The 19,508-nt window shown below is 45.2% G+C and overlaps 1 protein-coding gene across 2 annotated transcripts in view; it reads right to left on the reverse strand.

Moving 5' to 3' along the window:
- Window positions 1-19,508, reverse strand: part of FAM107A (family with sequence similarity 107 member A) — a 185,844-nt gene that overhangs the window by 7,432 nt on the left and 158,904 nt on the right. For both annotated transcript variants that reach the window (XM_040359095.1, XM_040359096.1), the window contains one exon: window positions 9,923-10,097. In XM_040359095.1, the coding sequence (XP_040215029.1) occupies window positions 9,923-10,097 (175 nt within the window). The remainder of the gene's footprint in view (window positions 1-9,922; window positions 10,098-19,508) is intronic.

Here is a 19,508-nt window from a genome sequence, read left to right on the forward strand (position 1 = left end):
GTTCCGGGTCATATAAATGTAGACACATACACGTGCATGTGTGTTTGAGCTTTAGGGTGCACACCCTAATGCAATAGGCTGCGCACACCTATGGTTGCCACCTTTTCTTCAAGCCAAACCCGAATACTTTAGCGGCACAGGGCACATTTTTTTTCGTAGTATACACAATAGGATTATAAAAGACCTGGGGCACCTTTGGGTGCCTCAAGGAGAGTGCTAATGCAGCGCGCTGCAGCAAACAGTGGGTGTGGCCAAACTGCTCTTGCTGACATCATGGCTCCCCCTCAGTGATGCCAAACCTGCCCCCGGATAGCGGCCCGCATCTCCCAAATGGCAACAGATTTTTGTGTGACTACCTCAGTTACTTGAGGAGCCAAAGCCCAGTCTAAATAATGTGTCCGGGTTTCAGGCAGACTGAAACCCGGACACAAGATCCCAAACCCGAACTGTCCGGGTGATTCCTGGACAGGTGGCAACCCTAGGCCCAAATCAGGGAGAGACCACATGCAATCCTTGATTGTTATTAATTATCTTGTACATTGTATATAGGAAATCAGTAATGGATTATGACAGTTCTTGAAGGCACTAATATAAAGCGTGTTTTATTTAAATTGTACTTGAACCCGCGTTTTTGACGTATTTTTTGAAACGGCGCATGCGCCGTCCATAAAATATCCCAGTGTGCATTGCTCCAAATCACGCCGCAAGGACATATTGGATTTGACGTGAACGTAAATGACGTAAAGCCGTATTCTTGAACGACTTGCGCAAACGACGTAAACATTTCAAAACTCGACGCAAGAACGACGGCCATACTTAACATTAGCTACGCCTCATATAGCAGGGGTAACTATACGCCGAAAAAAAGCCGAACGTAAACGACGTAAAAAAATGCGCCGGCGGGACGTACGTTTCTGAATCGGCGTATCTACCTAATTAGCATATTCCTCGCGTAAACATACGGAAGCGCCACCTAGCGGCCAGCCTGAAAATGCAGCCTAAGATACGATGGTGTAAGACACTTACACCTGTCGGATCTTAGGGGAATCTATGCGTAACTGATTCTCTGAATCAGGCGCATAGATACGACCTCCCGCACTTAAAGATACGACGGCGTATCAGGAGATACGCCGTCGTATCTTGTATCTGAATCTGGCCCCCCACTCCATTTGTAATAATGACACATCGCCACCTACAGAATGCAGGGAAAACTGCACCTGACTACAATAAGGTGACCAGACATCCCCGGTTTCCGGGGACAGTCCCCGGATTGAGGACACTGTCCCCGGACCAAGTCTGTCCCCAGTTTTGTGCCCGGATTGGATTTGAACAGGGGCTGGGGCAATTTGAAAGACAGTGCATTCGTGCAGAATAAAAAAAAAAGGCTGCCGTCCGTGTCCTTAACAACCGATGAGTCATCATCTGTCAGCTGGCTTCTCCACTGATAGATGAGTGTAAAGAAAAGAATTCCGGCATTGCCTGGCATTTGAAAAAAATGCTAGGTCCTTTGGGTCTGGTACGAATTTCAAGGGGAACCCCATGCCCAAATGTTTAAATTAAATGAACCATAACAGGCCACATGCCCTCAACATGGGGTGGTGGGTGCTTTGGGGTGGGGGGGTCTTTTCCCCCCATCCCAAAGCACCCACCACCCCATGTTGATGGGGACAAGGGCTTCATCCCAACAAGTATGGTTGGTGGTTGTGAGGATCTTCTGGCAGGGGGCTTATCGGAATATGTTTGCCCCCTTAAACAAAGGAGCCTCCAGATCTCGGTCCCCCTCCATTCACCAAAAAGTGTCAAAAGGTAATAAAAACACAGAGACAGTTTTTGATAAAAAAACAGTGTCCCTCGATGTAGGTCCATCGTCAATCACGTGGTCCGCCGCACCTGAGGAAGAAGAAAGAAAATAAAAAGATGGTCTCGCCGACATGAAGGCTGGCCGTTTGACCTTTCTTATACAGGTAAGGGGCGGGGCCACCTGGTGGCACCATCCCCTTCTGACGTCAAGGACCTGTGCATGCTGTCAATGACGTCAGAAGGGGTGGTGCAACCAAGTGAGGTAGTCAGGTGGCCCCATCCCTTATCTACATAAGAAATGTCAAACGGAGGACCCTGCAGTAGTCAGCCAGCCTTTATGTCGGCGACAGCAGTTTTTTTTTTCCGGGTGCGGCAGGCAGCATGATTGTTAATGGATTCACATGGGGGGACACATTTTTTTATTTTTTATAACGAATTTGTCAAAAAAAAGTTTGACTTTGGTGAATGAGTAAGGGTACTATGTGGGGGGGAGGTGGGGTCTCATCCCTCATCCCTTTAAAACCAAACACATTAATTATACAGGTTCTGTGGCTGATTAAGGTGGTAATTAAACTCACTTGTTGCCTTATCTGCATTTAATTAGCCTCAGAACCTGTGTAATTCATGTGTGTATGGGTTTAAGGGGATGAACTGGCAACCCTAGGGGGCTTCTAGATTCCGATAAGCCCCCTGCCCACAGACCCCCACAACCACCAGCCAGGGTTGTAGGGATGAGGCCCTTGTCCCTATCAACATGAAGGTATGTGGCCTGGTATGGTTCATGGGGGGGGCACACTGTTTTTTGTAACATTTTTCTATTGCCAAGCAATGTCGCCATTCTTTTATTTACATTCATCTGTCAGTGAGGAAGCCAGCTGACGACACATCGGTTGTTAAGGACGCGGGCGGCCAGCTTCCCAGCCTGCTGCTTAACAACCAGCTATTCTTCACACAGAATTTTTAATCGGTCAATCATTTTTCGGCCGACCTGAATGATAAGCGTTCTGTAAAGTTGGAATTCATTAGACAATTAATAAACAAAATTTAATTTAATGAAAATGAAACTAAACAAATTCCCTAACGAAACTAAAATTAGTAACATAACGAATCTATCCGAAACGAAAGAAAACTCATTTTTCTGTTCTGCGCATGTCTAATAAATATGAATTAGGGACTTTAGATTGTAAGCTCCTGGAGGACAGGGACTAATGTGAATGTACAATATGTAAATGCGCTATAAAAAAATGAATTCAACAGCTGAAAATCCAAGCTGTCTACAATAAGAAGTTTAACCATTTTTTCCTATAAATTAGAATAGGAGGCTAAACAGACAAACAATTGTTGGGTAGCGATCTATCCATACAATTGGTAGACTGTATTAAGCCTTCAGGTGAATCCATTTAGCGGCTAAAATAGTAGCAAGCTGTAATGTATACGCCATGAGAGCCGCAAGATTCTCTGAGCCGTGTCCGCCTTTTTAAATGTGAGCGCGTCAAATGTGAGTATAAAGGTTATCTGGCGTACAGGGTTCCCCAGTGACCTCATTGTCTGACTTCCATCTGACTTGTAAATGAAGCCGCCAACTCACTTCCTAGGATAACGGACACCTACAGCTTTCAATCTGGTAAAACTCTGTTAGAAACACCTAATGGTATTTATCAATGAGTCCCAGCAAAGATCAGAGATGTTAAAGAAGTTACCAACAACAAGAACAAATCAGTTACCTTGGCTGCAGTACGATCAGTAAGGCTGGTTCACGTCTGTGCAGTCCGTTAGATGCATTTTAATTGCGTTCTACATGTGTTACTACTGAACTCTATACAGTATAATCCACATTTTGATGAAAGTGTATTGAAAAAACAACAAGCAGGATTTTTTTATTACACTATTTTGATTGGTTATTATGAGTTACTACACTTTGGTTTTTCATTAAAACGGACCTTCAGTCATTTTTTCATCTTTCCATCTATTAAATCTTCTGCTCTTGTTGTTTTAACTTTGGATAGTAAATTTTTTTTTTTCTGCCAGTAAATATCTTATACAGTAGGGTGACCAGACATCCCCGGTTTCCCGGGACAGTCCCTGGACCAAGTCTGTCCCTGGTTTTGTCCCCGGATTGGATTTGAACAGGGGCTGGGGCAATTTCAAAGACAGTCAGTGCAGGATTCATAAAAAAAAAAAAATCTGAATTACACCCCCTCGCTCCTACTAGCTTAGGGGGAGTATTTTTTCCATTATCTTCGGGTGCATGCCCATTTAGCTCCGCCAGGGCTGTCTTAATGAGAGGGCACACCTGGGCACTGCCCAGGGGCCCCAGCTGCATGGGGGGCCCCTGCCCTTTCCCCAAAGCAGCTGGTCCTTGAGCCCAGGCTACCCCTCTACATCCCAGATATCCCCCAGCACTCTGACCCCTCTACACCTCAGATATCCCCCAAGCAATCTGACCCCTCTACACCCCAGATATCTCCCCAGCACTCTGACCCCTCTACACCCCAGATATCCCCCAAGCACTCTGACCCCTCTACATCCTAGATATCCCCCAGCACTCTGACCCCTCTACACCCCAGATATCTCCCCAGCACTCTGACCCCTCTACACCCCAGATATTCCCCAGCACTCTGACCCCTCTACACCCCAGATATCCCCCCAGCACTCTGACCCCTCTACACCCCAGATATCTCCCCAGCACTCTGACCCCTCTACACCCCAGATATCCCCCAAGCACTCTGACCCCTCTACATCCTAGATATCCCCCAGCACTCTGACCCCTCCACACCCCAGATATCCCCCCAGCACTCTGACCCCACTACACCCCAGATATTTCCCAAGCAATCTGACTCCTCTACACCCCAGATATCCCCCAGCACTCTGACCCCTTTACACCCCAGATATCTCCCCGACACTCTGACCCCTCTACATCCCAGATATCTCCCCGACACTCTGACCCCTCTACACCCCAGATATCTCCCCAGCACTCTGACCCCTCTACACCCCAGATATCTCCCCGACACTCTGACCCCTCTACACCCCAGATATCCCCCCGACACTCTGACCCCTCTACACCCCAGATATCTCCCCGACACTCTGACCCCTCTACACCCCAGATATCCCCCCAGCACTCTGACCCCTCTACATCCCAGATATCCCCCCAGCACTCTGACCCCTCTACACCCCAGATATCCCCCCAGCACTCTGACCCCTCTACATCCCAGATATTCCCCCAGCACTCTGACCCCTCTACATCCCAGATATCCCCCCAGCACTCTGACCCCTCTACATCCTAGATATCCCCCAAGCACTCTATACCCTCTACACCCCAGATATCCCCTACCTCTTACCTTCTTGATTTCTGTTTACCTGCACTGTCTCCATTGTAGGGGCCCCAGAGCATTACTTTGCCCAGGGGCCAATGATGCTATTAAGACGGCCCTGAGCTCCGCTCACATGTTCTTCTGCCTTGGCTCAAGTCCCAGCCAGCTGCCTGCCTGCTTTTCTCCTTGCCTACCCTGGTGCAGTGATCTTCCTCCGCTCCCCACCCAGTTGTAGCCGGGGGCCCAGAGAGTAATCACGCGATAATTTTTCGGGTTGTAAAAAATGTTGTTTTTTAAAAATGTCATTTAAAATGATTGTGTGTGGGTGTTGTCCGGCCACCATGGGAGAGACCTGTCAAAGTGGGCCAGTCTAGATGAAGTCCAGGGCCAAATTTTTGTCCCAGTCCAGCCCTGAGTGTGTTTATGTGTATTCTGTGTGTATGTATACTGTGTGTGTATATTGTGTGTCTGTGTGTGTATACTGTGTATGTATACAGTATGTGTGTGTGTGTGTATACTGTGTGGCCCCATAATCTATTACCCGGGGGCCCCATAATCTCCTATTGCCCGGGGGGCCCATGAGTTGCCAGTCCACCCCTGCCTGACCAATATGACCAGCTAAAGAAAAATTTCTAGTGAAGTCTGCATATGCAGTGTGATATAAAGCTTTTCTTTCTTTTTTCTAAAAACCCTATATACAACTTTTTTCCTGCAGTCTTCTTGCCCATCTGATGATGTCACTGCAGCTCCTTCTTTTCCTGGCAGCGGCCGGCGTTCTTCAGGACTTAGCAGCACTCTGGCAACGATGTGTGAGTGTCGTTCTGTCCTGGAGTACTGTAACCCCAGCCTGCGTAGTGATGCGACCCCAAATGGGTCATGTAAATGACAGGCTGGGCTCACAAGAAATGGGCAGAATAACAAAGGGGCAGATTCACAGAAGAAGTACGCCGGCGTATCTACTGATACGCCGGTGTACTTTCAAATTACCTGCTTCGTATCTTTAGTTTGTATTCTCAAACCAAGATACGACGGCATTTGGGTAAGATCCGACAGGCATACAGCTTCGTACGCCTTCGGATCTTAGATGCAATACTTCGTCCGCTGGGTGGAGTTTGCGTTTTTTTCAGCGTCGGGTATGCAAATTAGCTATTTCCGTCGATCCACGAACGTACGCGCAGTCGTCGCATTCCCTTACGTCGTCTGTAGTCGGCTTTTTCCGTCGTAAAGTTACACCTGCTATTTAGGTGGTGTAAAAATAGACATGCCATGTTAAAGTATGGCCGTCGTTCCCGCGTCGAAATTTTTTTTCCGCGTAAGACGTCCGTGAATAGGAATGGACGTAAGTCACGTCGAATGTTTAAAAATTAGGTCTTGCGACGAAATTTCGCGCAAAGCACCTCAGGACATTTCCAGATGGAGCATGCGCAGTACGATCGGCGCGGGAACGCGCCTAATTTAAATGATCCACACCCCCTACCCGGATCATTTGAATTAGGCGGGCTTGCGCCGGTGGAATTTACGTTACGCCGCCGCAATTTTACAGGCAAGTGCTTTGTGAATCAAGCACTTGCCCGTAAAACTTGCGGCGGTGTAACGTAAATGAGATACGTTACGCCGCCGCGCATCTACGTGAATCTGCCCCAAAGTGTCTACAGTCTCTGGACCAAGGTGGACATCAAGGACAGTGCTGGACCATGGACAGGTTACGTTTTATGATGCTATATATTTTTTTTAAACAGTAGAGGGGGACTTAAAAAAAATAAAATGGAGTTCTACTTCTCAGAAATGCTATGATCTGGTTGATGAACGTGCACGGAATTAGTACATATGTGAGGCAGCCAATTGGCTGGTATTTTAGCAATCTTGTCAGTAAAAACGGAACTTGCTGCCAATGATATTATTAGGAAAGCAATCATAAGGCCTTGCTTGATCTGGATGACAATTTTAATAAAAATCTGCAAAAAATGCTGACACATGACTGATATAACCGAAATGTCAGACCACGCGATCCTTGCTTAGTGCCCACCCTTCTGGTGGTTCTGTTCTAGATTTTTTTTTTTTTTTTTTTAATTTCAATGTTTTTTTTATTGTTGTTTGCGTATAAAAAGATACAAAAAGTGTTACATCATCTGTTCTAGATTAACACTTCATGGTCGCTGTAAAACAATAAAGGGACCAACACATTTATTTAAAGTGACCCTGTCACCCCAAGGTCACTTATACAAGAAGTTCAGCCATGTAAGGGCTTGTTTACATATGGATTAGACCTCCGAAGAGTGATCCGTGGACCATGAAATGTGTTGGATATTTTTGGAATATCTCCCTGAGTTTTATTGGAATAAATTAGTATCTGCACCTCTTAGCAGTGATGTGGTACAGTACTTAATTTTATTGATTGATTACAGGAACTTATATAGTTCCATCAATTTTATGCAGCGATTTACATATATATTATACATTTACATCGGTCCCCACCGTAAAGGAGCTTACAATCTAAGGTCCCTAACTCACATTCACAGACATCCCAAGTCTCCCGCGAGTCTCTGTAGTCTCCCGCATTTGGCTTTGGGCTCCCGGACACCTGCGAGTGGGCTCCCGGTTGGACCTGTCATTCAGCCACAGACAGAAGACAGAGCAGCACGAGTGGCCGAATGGAGTAAGGCCGCGGCAGCCGCTCAGACTGCTCTGTCTTTTGTCTGTGGCCAGGGGAGGGGGGTGGACACCGCTTGTGGACACTGAGGCTGTGCTGGTGGACACTGATGAACACTGATGGGCTGTACTGGTGGGCACCGATGAGGTGGCACTGATAGGCTGCACCGGTGGGCACTGATGGACAATGATGGGCTGCACTGGTGGGCACTGATGAGGCAACACTGATGGACACTGATAGGGGAACCTTAAGGACAAGTCACCGCCTAACGGGGAAGTTCCTTCAAGGACTGCGCAGGCGCAAACTTGCTGACGGAAATCTCCGAACCTCGCCCGGCATCCAGGCTCATTCTTTAACATCCCCGTGGATTGTAGGATGTTAAAAAAAGAGCCAGGAGGCCGAACGAGCCGACTGGCCACTTTCCTCTAAATCCACGTCGCCCTGGATGCCGGCCGAGGTTCGGAGATTTTCGTCGGCAAGTTTGCGCCTGCGCAGTCCTTGAAGGAACTTTCCCGTTAGCAGGAACCATCTCGGCAGATCACATTACGCCTGCGCAGGAGCTTTCACGATAGCCGGAACCAGCTCGGCAGATCAGTGGCACTGGTGGGCACTGATGAGGTGGCACTGAAGGACACTGATTGACACTGAAAGGCTGCACTGATGGACTCTGATGGGCTGCACTGGTAGGCACTGATGAGGTGGCAAGAATGGACACTGATGGTCACTGATAGGCTGCACTGATAGACTGCATTTAATTGGCATTGATCAGGCTGCATTTAATTGGCACTGGTAAGGCTGCATTTCTTTGGCACTAATAAGGCTAAATTCCATTGGGCGCCGGTTATAAGCTACACCTCCCTGAAATGACTTTGCCACCTCCCTGAAATTCGTTTTTGCAGGTTGGGATGTCTACATTCATACATACACATACTGGGGCCAATTTAGACCGGAGTCAATTAACCTACCAGCATGTCTTTGGAGTGTGGGAGGTGACCGGAGTACCTGTAGGAAACCCACACAGGCACAGGGATTATCCATTGCATTGGTAGCCATTGTATGTAGGAGGTCAGTCTGGCATTGCTCCCTTCTCCATGAACCCCTGGGTTCCATGAAACCTTGATTGAGAGCCTGGACTAGACAGATTTAGTGGGGTATGATATGTGGAGTGGAATGAGCTACTGAAACTTTCAGCGCTGTGGATAGGTGGGCTAGTAAAGCCTCGTACACACAATTGGATTTCCATCGGACAAAGTCGTGGAATTTTGTGCCAAGGGCATTGGCCATGACCTCGTATTGCATACAGACGGCAAAACGTTGTCAGGCAACAAACACAAACGTAGTGATGTACTACATGTTTTTTCAGCTCTTTAGAGCCACCCTTTGGACACTTCTGCTAATTCTGTCTCATGGTTAGCATTGCTTCTGAGCATGCGTGTTTGTACTTTGGATTTTTTACCGATGGACTTGTGTGCACACGATCAGACAGTGCGACATCACACATGTGTTGTCGGGAAATTTTAAAACATGCTATCCCACATTTGTTGGTGGAAAATTCGACAACAATTGTCCGATGGAGCACACAAATGGTCGGATTATCCGACAACATCCTGCCATCGCACAATTCCCGTTGGAAAGTCAGATCGTGTGTACGGGACTTAAAGTGGAGGTTCACCCTATAAAAAATTTCTAACACTACATCCAGCCCAGTCCTGCACATAAAATGACACTGACCTTTTTTTTTCTTTGCCGTAGATAGCGTTTAGCCGTGGAATTCACCGCGGCTTCCGGGTAGGGAATCCCGCGGGAGTGGGCGTTCCTATTGACATGCCAATTGATTGACATGCTAAACGATGGCGCACACAGCGCGCCACGACTTCCCGAAAGAAGCTCGGGTCGGCTCGGCTCTATTCGGCGCCGGTGCGCAGGCTGGATGTAGTGTTAGAAATTTTTTATAGGTTGAACCTCCACTTTAAGATGAGTTGGTATCATACATTTGTAGTGAACAGTTAGTGCAATTTCTACCAGATTGACTATTAGGATGCAGTACAGAAAGCCATGTAAAGTAATAATGAATATAAAACAATAGGCATTTTAGAGCCATAATAGCCCATTCCAGACCAAAGAGGCCGGTGATCTCAGTTTTATAACACAGGAGACCTACCTCCGATGGTTCATTAGCAGTTCCCGGTGGAGCTCCTGGTGACTTCTAGATGCTTTTACCGGATTTTGGAGTTTCTTGGGTTTGATGAGTTCAGTGTTTGCTTCCAGATAATCAGGATGAGCCAAAATACTTCCTAAATCAGGTGGGTCCCTCTGTATATCAGAGTACATGGAGGCTGCAGACAGAACACACGTGTAAGACTGGAACCTGCATTGCCACATGTCATTGCTAATGCCACTATATAAAGAAATCTGTACTGGGCAGATATGGAGGTTGCCATGGCTTACTTTTCATAAAAACGTCAGTTACCGTATTTTCCGGCGTATTAAACGACTTTTTAACCCCTGAAATTTTTCTTAAAAGTTGGGGGTTGTCTTATACGCCGGTAACCTAACCGCGGCTGTCCATTTTCAAAAGCCGCGCCTCCTCCTTCTGCTGTTCCGTTGTAGGCAGAACACACAGCTTCCCAGGAGACACTGTGTTCAGTGTTCCGCCTATCACGGATGCCCTCCGTGATAGGTGGAATGCTGAACACAGTGTCTCCTGGGAAGCTAAGTGTTCCGCCTACAACGGAACAGCAGAAGGAGGAGGCGCTGCTTTTGAAAATGGACAGCCGCGGTCTGAGATTCAGCATGTCAGGGATAAGGTAAAGGATCGAGACATGCAGTGACACAGTGAGGCATGTATCAACGGGACAGCGAGGCATGTATCAACGGGACAGTAAGGCATGTATCAATGGCACAGTGAGGCATGTATCATTGGCACAGTGAGGCATGTAACAATGGCACAGTGAGGCATGTAACAATGGCACAGTGAGGCATGTAACGGTGGCACAGTGAGGCATGTATCAACGGGACAGTAAGGCATGTATCAATGGCACAGTGAGGCATGTATCATTGGCACAGTGAGGCATGTAACAATGGCACAGTGAGGCATGTAACAATAGCACAGTGAGGCATGTAACGGTGGCAGTGAGGCATGTCACAATGGCACGGTGAGGCATGTAACGGTGGCACGGTGAGGCATGTAACAATGGCACAGTGAGGCATGTAACAATGGCACAGTGAGGCATGTAACGGTGGCACAGTGAGGCATGTAACAATGGCACAGTGAGGCATGTAACGGTGGCACAGTGAGGCATGTAATGGTGGCACAGTGAGGCATGTAATGTTGGCACAGTCTGGCATGTAATGGCACAGTGAGGTGAGGCGAGGCATGACTAGTGGAAAGGGGATCGTCTTATACGTTGTGTATATACCAAAACCAACATTTTAGCTGGACAATTAGGGGGTCGTCTTATACGCCGGCAAATACGGAAGATCCAATGGCTTCAGTCATTTCTGGGTCCCTGACCTGGAACAAGTATGTAGATAAGGAATTCCAACTTCCCTATTATTTTGTGATCTACTTGCTAGTCCTTGGTCAATGACTCAAAAAGTAGTAAAGCCAAAGACAGACAGGTTATCAATGGCAAACCCTGTATTTTTCTCTGTATCAATATTCCTTTAACTTTTTCTTTGTCTGAATTACTCACTTCCTGCTTCTCCTCAGTAAGCTTGCCCCCATAAACCCGAGCCGTACTGGCTGGGGGTTAGTCAGCCAGAACAGCTTACTGAGGAGGAACAGGAAGTGAGAAATTCAGACCAAGAAAACCAAGAAAAAAAATCATTTATTCCTTGTACACACGACCATTTTTCTCGGCAGGAAAAAAACAACGTTTTTCCCCCGACGTGATTCCTCTCCAGCCTGACTTGCATACACGCGTTCATGCAAAAAAAACGTCCGACCAAATCGCGGTGACGTACAACGGGACTATAAAGGGGAAGGTACAACGGGACTATAAAGGGGAAGTTCCTTTCAAATGGTGCCACCCTTTGGGCTGCTTTTGGGCTGCATACTTGTTTCTGAGAATGCGCGTTTTTTTCCCCTCGGAAAAACATACACACGACCGCGATGAGAAAAAGACTGACGGGAAACACGACGAGAAAAAAGAGAGCTGGTTTAAAAAAAAATGTGGGCAGTTTTTTCATTGAGAAAACTGCTAGGGAGCATACACACGACCGTTTTTCACGACCAATATAAAAAATGGCAGTTTTCTCATTGTGAAAAAGCACTAGCTTAAAGGAATCTATTTAGAAAATAAAAAAGGAAACCTTTACAACCCCTTTAAGGACCGAGCCTCTTTCTGATGCCGCGTACACACGACTGTTTTTGATGTCATGGAAAAAACAACATTTTTCTCTACATAATTCTTGTCAAGCCTGCACGATCGTGAAAAAAAAATGCTCGAGCAAAGCGCGGTGACGTACAACACGTACAACGGCACTATAAAGGGGAAGTTCCATTCAGATGGCGCCACCCTTTGGGCTGCTTTTGCTGATTTCGAGTTAGTAAAAGTTTGGTGAGAGACGATTCGCGCTTTTCAGTCTTCGTGCTTTTCAGTCCGTTACAGCGTGACGAATGTGCTATCTCCATTACAAATGCTAGTTTTACCAGAACGAGTGCTGCCGTCTCATAACTTGCTTCTGAGCATGAGCGTTTTTTTCCCGTTGTTAAAGCTTACACACGACGAGAAAAATTGGAGCATGTTCTACATTTTTAATGGCCATTTTTGACGACATGAAAAATGCTCTGGAGCCAACACACGACCGTTTTTAACGACCAATTTAAAAAATTAAAATTTTCTCGTCATGAAAAATGTTCGTGTGTACGCGGCATAAGATTTGTTGTTTACAAGTTAAAAACATATTTTTTTTACTAAAAAATTACTTAGAACCCCCAAACATTATACATTTTTTCCCAACACCCTAGAGAATAAAATGGTGGTCTTTTCAATACTTTATGTCACACCGTATTTGCGCAGCGGTCTTACAAGTGTACTTTTTTTGGAAAAAATACATATTTTTTTGTTAAAAAATAAGACAACAGTAAGGTTAGCCCAAATTTTATTTTAAATTCTGAAAGATAATGTTACGCTGAGTAAATTGATACCCAATATGTCACGCTTCAAAATTGCGACCGCTCGTGGAATAGCGACAAACTTTTACTTTTACAGAGGAGGTCTTGGGCTAGAATTATTGCTCTCGCTCTACCGATCGCGGTTATACCTCACATGTACTATGCTATTGAAAACCATATAACCTACTTTCTATGCCTTTTTTGATGCAGAAAAAAAATGCACTGGACTGCATGTGTTGTGCCATCAGCGCCTGTGTTAATTGTCACTTAGAAGGATCTCTCTCGTGGCTTTTCATCCTCCATTTTCCCCTTGTCTTTGCTCCCACCTGCTTACCTGGTGTACCACTGACTTATCTAATGTGTAAAAGGTCCCCTTTAACCACTTGAGGACCGCCTAATGCTGATATACGTCGGGAGAATGGCCCTGGCTGTGCACAAGCACATACAGGTACGTTGCCCTATTAGTGCCCAGCCGGCGGCGCGCTCGTGACCCGGTCTGAAGCTCCGTGACTGCGCCCGCGGGACCCGATCACCACCGGTGTCGCGCGATCGGGTCACAGGAGCTGAAGAACGGGGAGAGGTGAGTGTAAAGAAACCTTCCCCGTTCTTCTCTGTGGCTTGTCACTGATCGTCTGTTCCCTGTCATAGGGAACGACGATCAGTGACGTCACACATCCAGCCACGCCCCCTACAGTAAGAAACACAAATCAGGGCACACTAAACCCCTTTAGCGCCCCCTAGTGGTTAACGCCTTCACTGCTGTTGTCATTTTCACAGTAATCAGTGCATTTTTATAGCACTTTTAGCTGTGAAAATGACAATGGTCACAAAAATGTGTCAAAAGTGTCCGATGTGTCCGCCATAATGTCGCAGTCACGAAAAAAAATCGCTGATCGCCGCCATTACTAGTAAAAAATATTAATAAAAATGCCATAAAACTATCCCCTATTTTGTAAACGCGATAACTTTTGCGCAAACCAATCAATAAACGCTTATAGCGATTTTTTTACCAAAAATAGGTAGAAGAATACGTATCGGCCTAAACTGAGGGGAAAAAAAATATTATATATTTATTATAGCAAGAAGTAAAAAATATTGCATTTATTTCAAAATTGACGCTCTATTTTTGTTTATAGCGCAAAAAAAAAAACGCAGAGGTGATCAAATACCACCAAAAGAAAGCTCTATTTGTGGTAAAAAAAAGGATGCCAATTTTGTTTGGGAGCCACGTCGCACGACCGCACAATTGTCAGTTAAAGCGACGCAGTGCCGAATCGCAAAAAGGGGCCAGGTCCTTTACCTGCACAATGGTCTGGGTCTTAAGTGGTTAATAGAGATGATGCCAGTGAATTCCATCCACCAAACCCCAGTTAGTCCACAGTGGGAGTTTTCTGTAAAGCCTAACGTTGTAAGAATTAATTTTACATTCATTCAAATTGTTCTATTAAATAAACATGAATTCCTTGGTAGTATTAACTTAGCAGCTGCATTCTAGATCAGAGCTATTCACTGGCAGGAACACTTCGGGAACGCACAAGAGCATTCTCCAAGTCGTGTATAATTAAAAAAAAAAAAAAATCTTTTGCTAATCCCATACACTGGGAAAGCTGCAGTGGAAAGCGAGAGAAACCGACATCCTGATGCATCAAAAGCTGGTAAACTTGAGAGGCTTTTATCATCATCTCAGAACCGCATGCAAATTAGCACTTAAAGTGACAATATCGTTAAACCATGATAAAATAAAAATGCTGCAGGTGTAAAATTCAGGGTTAAGGCCGATCCAGCTTATAATATCCCCTTAGGCCTAGTACACACGAGAGGATTTATCCGTGGATACGGTCCAACGGACCGTTTCCGCGGATAAATCCTCTCGAGGATTTCCGCGGATTTGGATCCGATGGGGTGTACTCACCATAGGATCGAAATCCGCGCCGAAATCCCATCGCGATGACGTGTCGCGCCGTCGCCACGATGATGACGCGGCGACGTGCGCGATGCGGTCATATAAGGAATTCCACGCATGCGTCGAATCATTACAACGCATGCGGGGGATCCATTCGGACGGATTGATCCGGTGAGTCTGTACAGACCAGCGGATCAATCCGTTGGGATGGATTCAAGCGGATAGATTTGAAAGCATGTCTTCAAATTTTTATCCGCTTGAAATCCATCCCAGGGGATAAAAATCCGCGGAAACAGATCCGCTGGGTTGTACACACCAGCGGATCTATCCGCTGGAACTGATCCGCAGATCAATTCCAGCGGATAGATCCTTTCGTGTGTACGGGGCCTTAGAGGGGAAGGCGCATCCTGATTTGTTTTATGGGTCAAAATATCAGACCCAGGAAACGGCTTATCCACCTCTTGCAGCAGCCAATGAGCAAGACTGAAATGCAAGTTACTTCCACTATATATATAACCACTAGGGACCAAACGTTCGTGCGAACATTTCGAACCCCATTGACGTCTATGGGACTCGAACGTTCGAATTTAAAAGTGCTCATTTTAAAGCCTAATATGCAAGTTATTGTCGTAAAAAAAAATCTTTGAGAACCCGGGTCTTGCCCCAGGGAACATGTATCAATATAAAAAAAGTTTTAAAAACGGTCGTTTTTTTCAGGACTCCTGAAAAAATTTCAGTTTTTAAAACTTTTTTTCCATTTATACATGTTCCCTCGGGCAAGACCCGGGTTCTCAAAGACGTTTTCACAGGCATACTATAGACACCCAGCAGGTACAATATTTAAAGGAATTTTTAATTTTTTTATTTTTTTATTTAAGCATCATTAAAATCACTGCTCCAGAATCTTTAGGTGCAAACTACAGAGCACACGGCCAGTACACACCAAGTAGCTTTAGGTGCAAACTACAGAGGACACAGGCAATAAACCACGTATTGCAGCTAGCACAATCACCTGCCTGCCAGTAAATTAGGAAGAACTGATCTAGCTAAACTATACAGTGTATAAATATATGTACAACACCTGGGATGTATATATATCCTCTACACACTGTAACATTAACTGACTAGCCTTCCTGCTCTATCTACCTGCAAAAAATTATACTATCTCTCTCTCTCTGTCCTCTCTTAACCACCGCAAAACACACTACACAAGGCCGACCTGCAGGCGGCCTTTTATAGTGTGGGGCGTGTACTAAGCCTCCTGAGCCATAATTGGCCAAAGCCACCCTGGCTTTGGCTAATTATGGCTCTCCGTTTTTTGCAAGCTGTGATTGGCCAAGCATGCCGCAGTGAATTATGGTCTGTGAAACGTAACTCGAATTTGGCACAAACAACCCGTTTTGTTCGTATTTCGACGAACGATCGAACATACGATGTTCGAGTCGAACACGAAGCTCATCCCTAATAACCACAGAACCCAGATGATGCTATCTGACGAAACCATTAGGGTGAGGCCTAGGACGGTGACATCATCACACCTGCAGACCTCATTGGATGGTCAGGACTTCGTTTACAAGCACGTTTGGAGTCATAGACATTTGTAAAGCCAGTTTTGATTTTTCAACATGTGAGTGTGCATTTTTTTTTTTAATACATTATTTTAGGACAACAGAAAATACAGAGAGCAAAGACAAACATGTCAAAATATGTAATTGAATTAGAAAATCACAGCACTTGGAAAACAAGTGAGGTCATGAGCATTATACAGATCATGAAAAGAATATCTGGATTGCCCAACACTAAAGAGTCTCGGTACCCAGGGAGGTTTTTTTACACGGTGAATACGGTCGTTAAAGAATAACAGAACCAAACAAAGAGATAATGAAAAGGCAGAAAACAATACACAGAAAAAAGGAGAGAGGAAAGAATGGGGAAAGAAAAAAAAAAGGGGGGCGGAGAGAAGTAGGACAGGGAATGTTGGGACAGGGGCCAGAACAAGAAAAGGGGGGTCATGTCAGGCAGCCACCCCTTCAGATCCAGAATGCTCAATCTCCATTTAGGATAAATTATTTCACCAAGGCCACACATCAAAGTACAGTACCTTGGATTGCGAATAACGCGGTTAACTAGCGTTTCGCAATACGAGCACTGTATTTTTTTTAAATCGTAACTCGGCTTGCGAGTGTTGTCTTGCAAAACGAGCATAATTCAGGCCAAAGCGGTGTGCAGTACCGCGTTTGGCCTGAGGTGGGGGGGCTTCGGAACCGAGCGGAGCCGAACGGCGTCGATCACAGCTGTTCGGAAATACTCAGTTTCCAAGCCTTTCCAAAGTTTGCCGAGGTGTCTTTGGACCTTTCCAGACGTTTCCGAGGCTCTCCGTCGCCCCCCACATCTGGCCACATGCGGTATTGCACACCATTGAAGTCAATGCAGAACGAATGATTTTCATTTCCATTGACTTCAATGGGGAAACTCGCTTTGATATGTGAGTACTTTGGATTACGAGCATTCTCCTGGAACGTATTATGCTCGTAATTCCAGGTTCCACTGTATACAAATTTGTACCAATAGAACCACTTTTTGAGGAATTTATCCCAGAGGCCTCTCTTGGTGGTCACCAGATCCTCCAACTCATTAATTTTGGCTACTTTTTTCAACCAGACAGCTATGGGTGGAGCCTGTGCCTGTCTCCAAAAGAGCGGGATGCAGCGCTTTGTCGAGGTGATCAGGAGAGGCAAGATGGACCGCCTATAAGTCTTGCCGGAGAAACTGTAGTGATGCAGAAGAAAAAGCACGGGGTCCTTCGGTAGGTCACGGTGAATACATTTTTGGGTTATGGGCAAGACCAGTAAATGTGAAGAAGGAAACCAGTCTCCTTTCCACATCTTCAGCAGAGATCTGGGCATTGGGGAAACATCTTTTGAATCTTAACAGGCGTGTGGTACCACCAGGTCAAAGTATTGAAGACAGATTCTTGGTGCTACTGCTTAGCACAGATAGAGGTTTTGTATTCTTTAATTCTTTAATAAACTTTCACTATACAGTTTTACGCTATGAAAGCATTTTTTCTGTCTTATCTTTGAGTGATGTTGGTGATACATTCCAAGTGAAAAAATGTGAAAATAGTGCCCCAGGACGAAGTCTTATGAGACGAAACGGCGTAGGGTGGCGGCGTGCTGACGTCTAGAAAACGCATACTGTGTCCCGGAGTGAACGGGTTGTGCTAGCCGGCCGGCTATAATTTCACAGCAAATTTTATCTACATTCTTGTAAGTGTGATTTTAATCTTTTTAATAAATTGTTATATGGGTTCACACTATGTAGCCTTTTTCTTCTCCATATTGGTTTCAATCAACACTGATTACCGGTCCACTGTGGGAAAAGTTTTGGCTCTTGGATATCCTGCCACGCAAACCCCCTGGCTGGGGAGTAAGCCATCTGCTGTCAGAAGATCTCTAGTTGGGATCTTCCCTTCTGGTAAGGGACAGTGTGATTGAGAGGTGGAGGTGTCCTGTCTATCCATGCACTTTTCTGAGGTTCTTGCATTTTTGATGTCACTATCTACTTGAATGGGAAAAGGAATTTTCTACTATCAAATTACCATCAGATGCATATTTTGTTGTTTGAACAATAGACTCTCACACGTTTGATTTATTATTTCTCACAATCAATGTAATGTTCTATTTTACCTTGTACTAACACTACTATAGTATTCACATTAGTTGCGCAGCTATTTTTCCATGGTGATACATTCCATATTGGCTCTGAAGAAAGATGCAGTTTGGTTAAATCCCCTAAAGTACTACCGTGTTTCCCCGAAAATAAGTCTGGGTCCTATATACATTTTGGCAGCAAAAGACACAGTAGGGCTTATTTTCGGGGTAGGTCTTACCATGTAATATACTGTCTTCTCTCCCCCTCTCTCTCTCTCTGCCTGACAGGAATTCCCAGTGTGAACTGAGATAAAATGCTTGTAAAATCCTATAATCCACTCTATTACAATAGTATATTATGTACTATGTGTGTGTTTCTGTAATTCTGTTTGTATTCAGCTCCCTTTACTCTTATACCACTAATTCAAATCTAATGGAACCAATTGCCTTCAGAAGTAACCTAATTATCACAATGATGTAAAACTGAGAAGGAGACAGAAAATGAATGCAAAGTTGAATAAGCCAAAAGTAATCGCTGATGTGGTATGAAAAAAAAAGTAACCTAATTAGCAAATATAACTTGTGTAATTTATTCTCAGTATAAATACAGCTGTTCTGTGAAGCTCTCAGAGGTTTGTTAGAGAACCTTAGTGAACAAAAAGCATCATGGAGGTCAAGGAACACACAAGACAGGTCAGGGATAAAGTTGTGGAGAAGTTTAAAGCAGGGTTATGTTGTAAAAAAAATATCCCAAGCTTTAAACATCTCAAGGAGCTCTGTTCAATCCATCATCCGAAAATGGAAAGAGTATGTCACAACTGCAAACCTGCCAAGAGATGGTCGTCCACCTAAACTGACAGGCCAGGCAAGGGGAGCATTCATCAGAGAAGCAGCCAAGATCGAGGAGCTGCAGAGATCCACAGCTCAGGTGGGAGAATCTGTCCACAGGACAACTATTAGTCCTGCACTCCATAAATTTGGCCTTTATGAAAGAGTGGGAAGAAGAAAGTCATTGTTGAAAGAAAGCCATAAGAAGTCACATTTGCAGTTGGCGAGAAGCCATGTGGGGGAC

Source organism: Rana temporaria, chromosome 7, assembly GCF_905171775.1.
Source record: "Rana temporaria chromosome 7, aRanTem1.1, whole genome shotgun sequence".
NCBI classification, from domain to species: domain Eukaryota; kingdom Metazoa; phylum Chordata; class Amphibia; order Anura; family Ranidae; genus Rana; species Rana temporaria.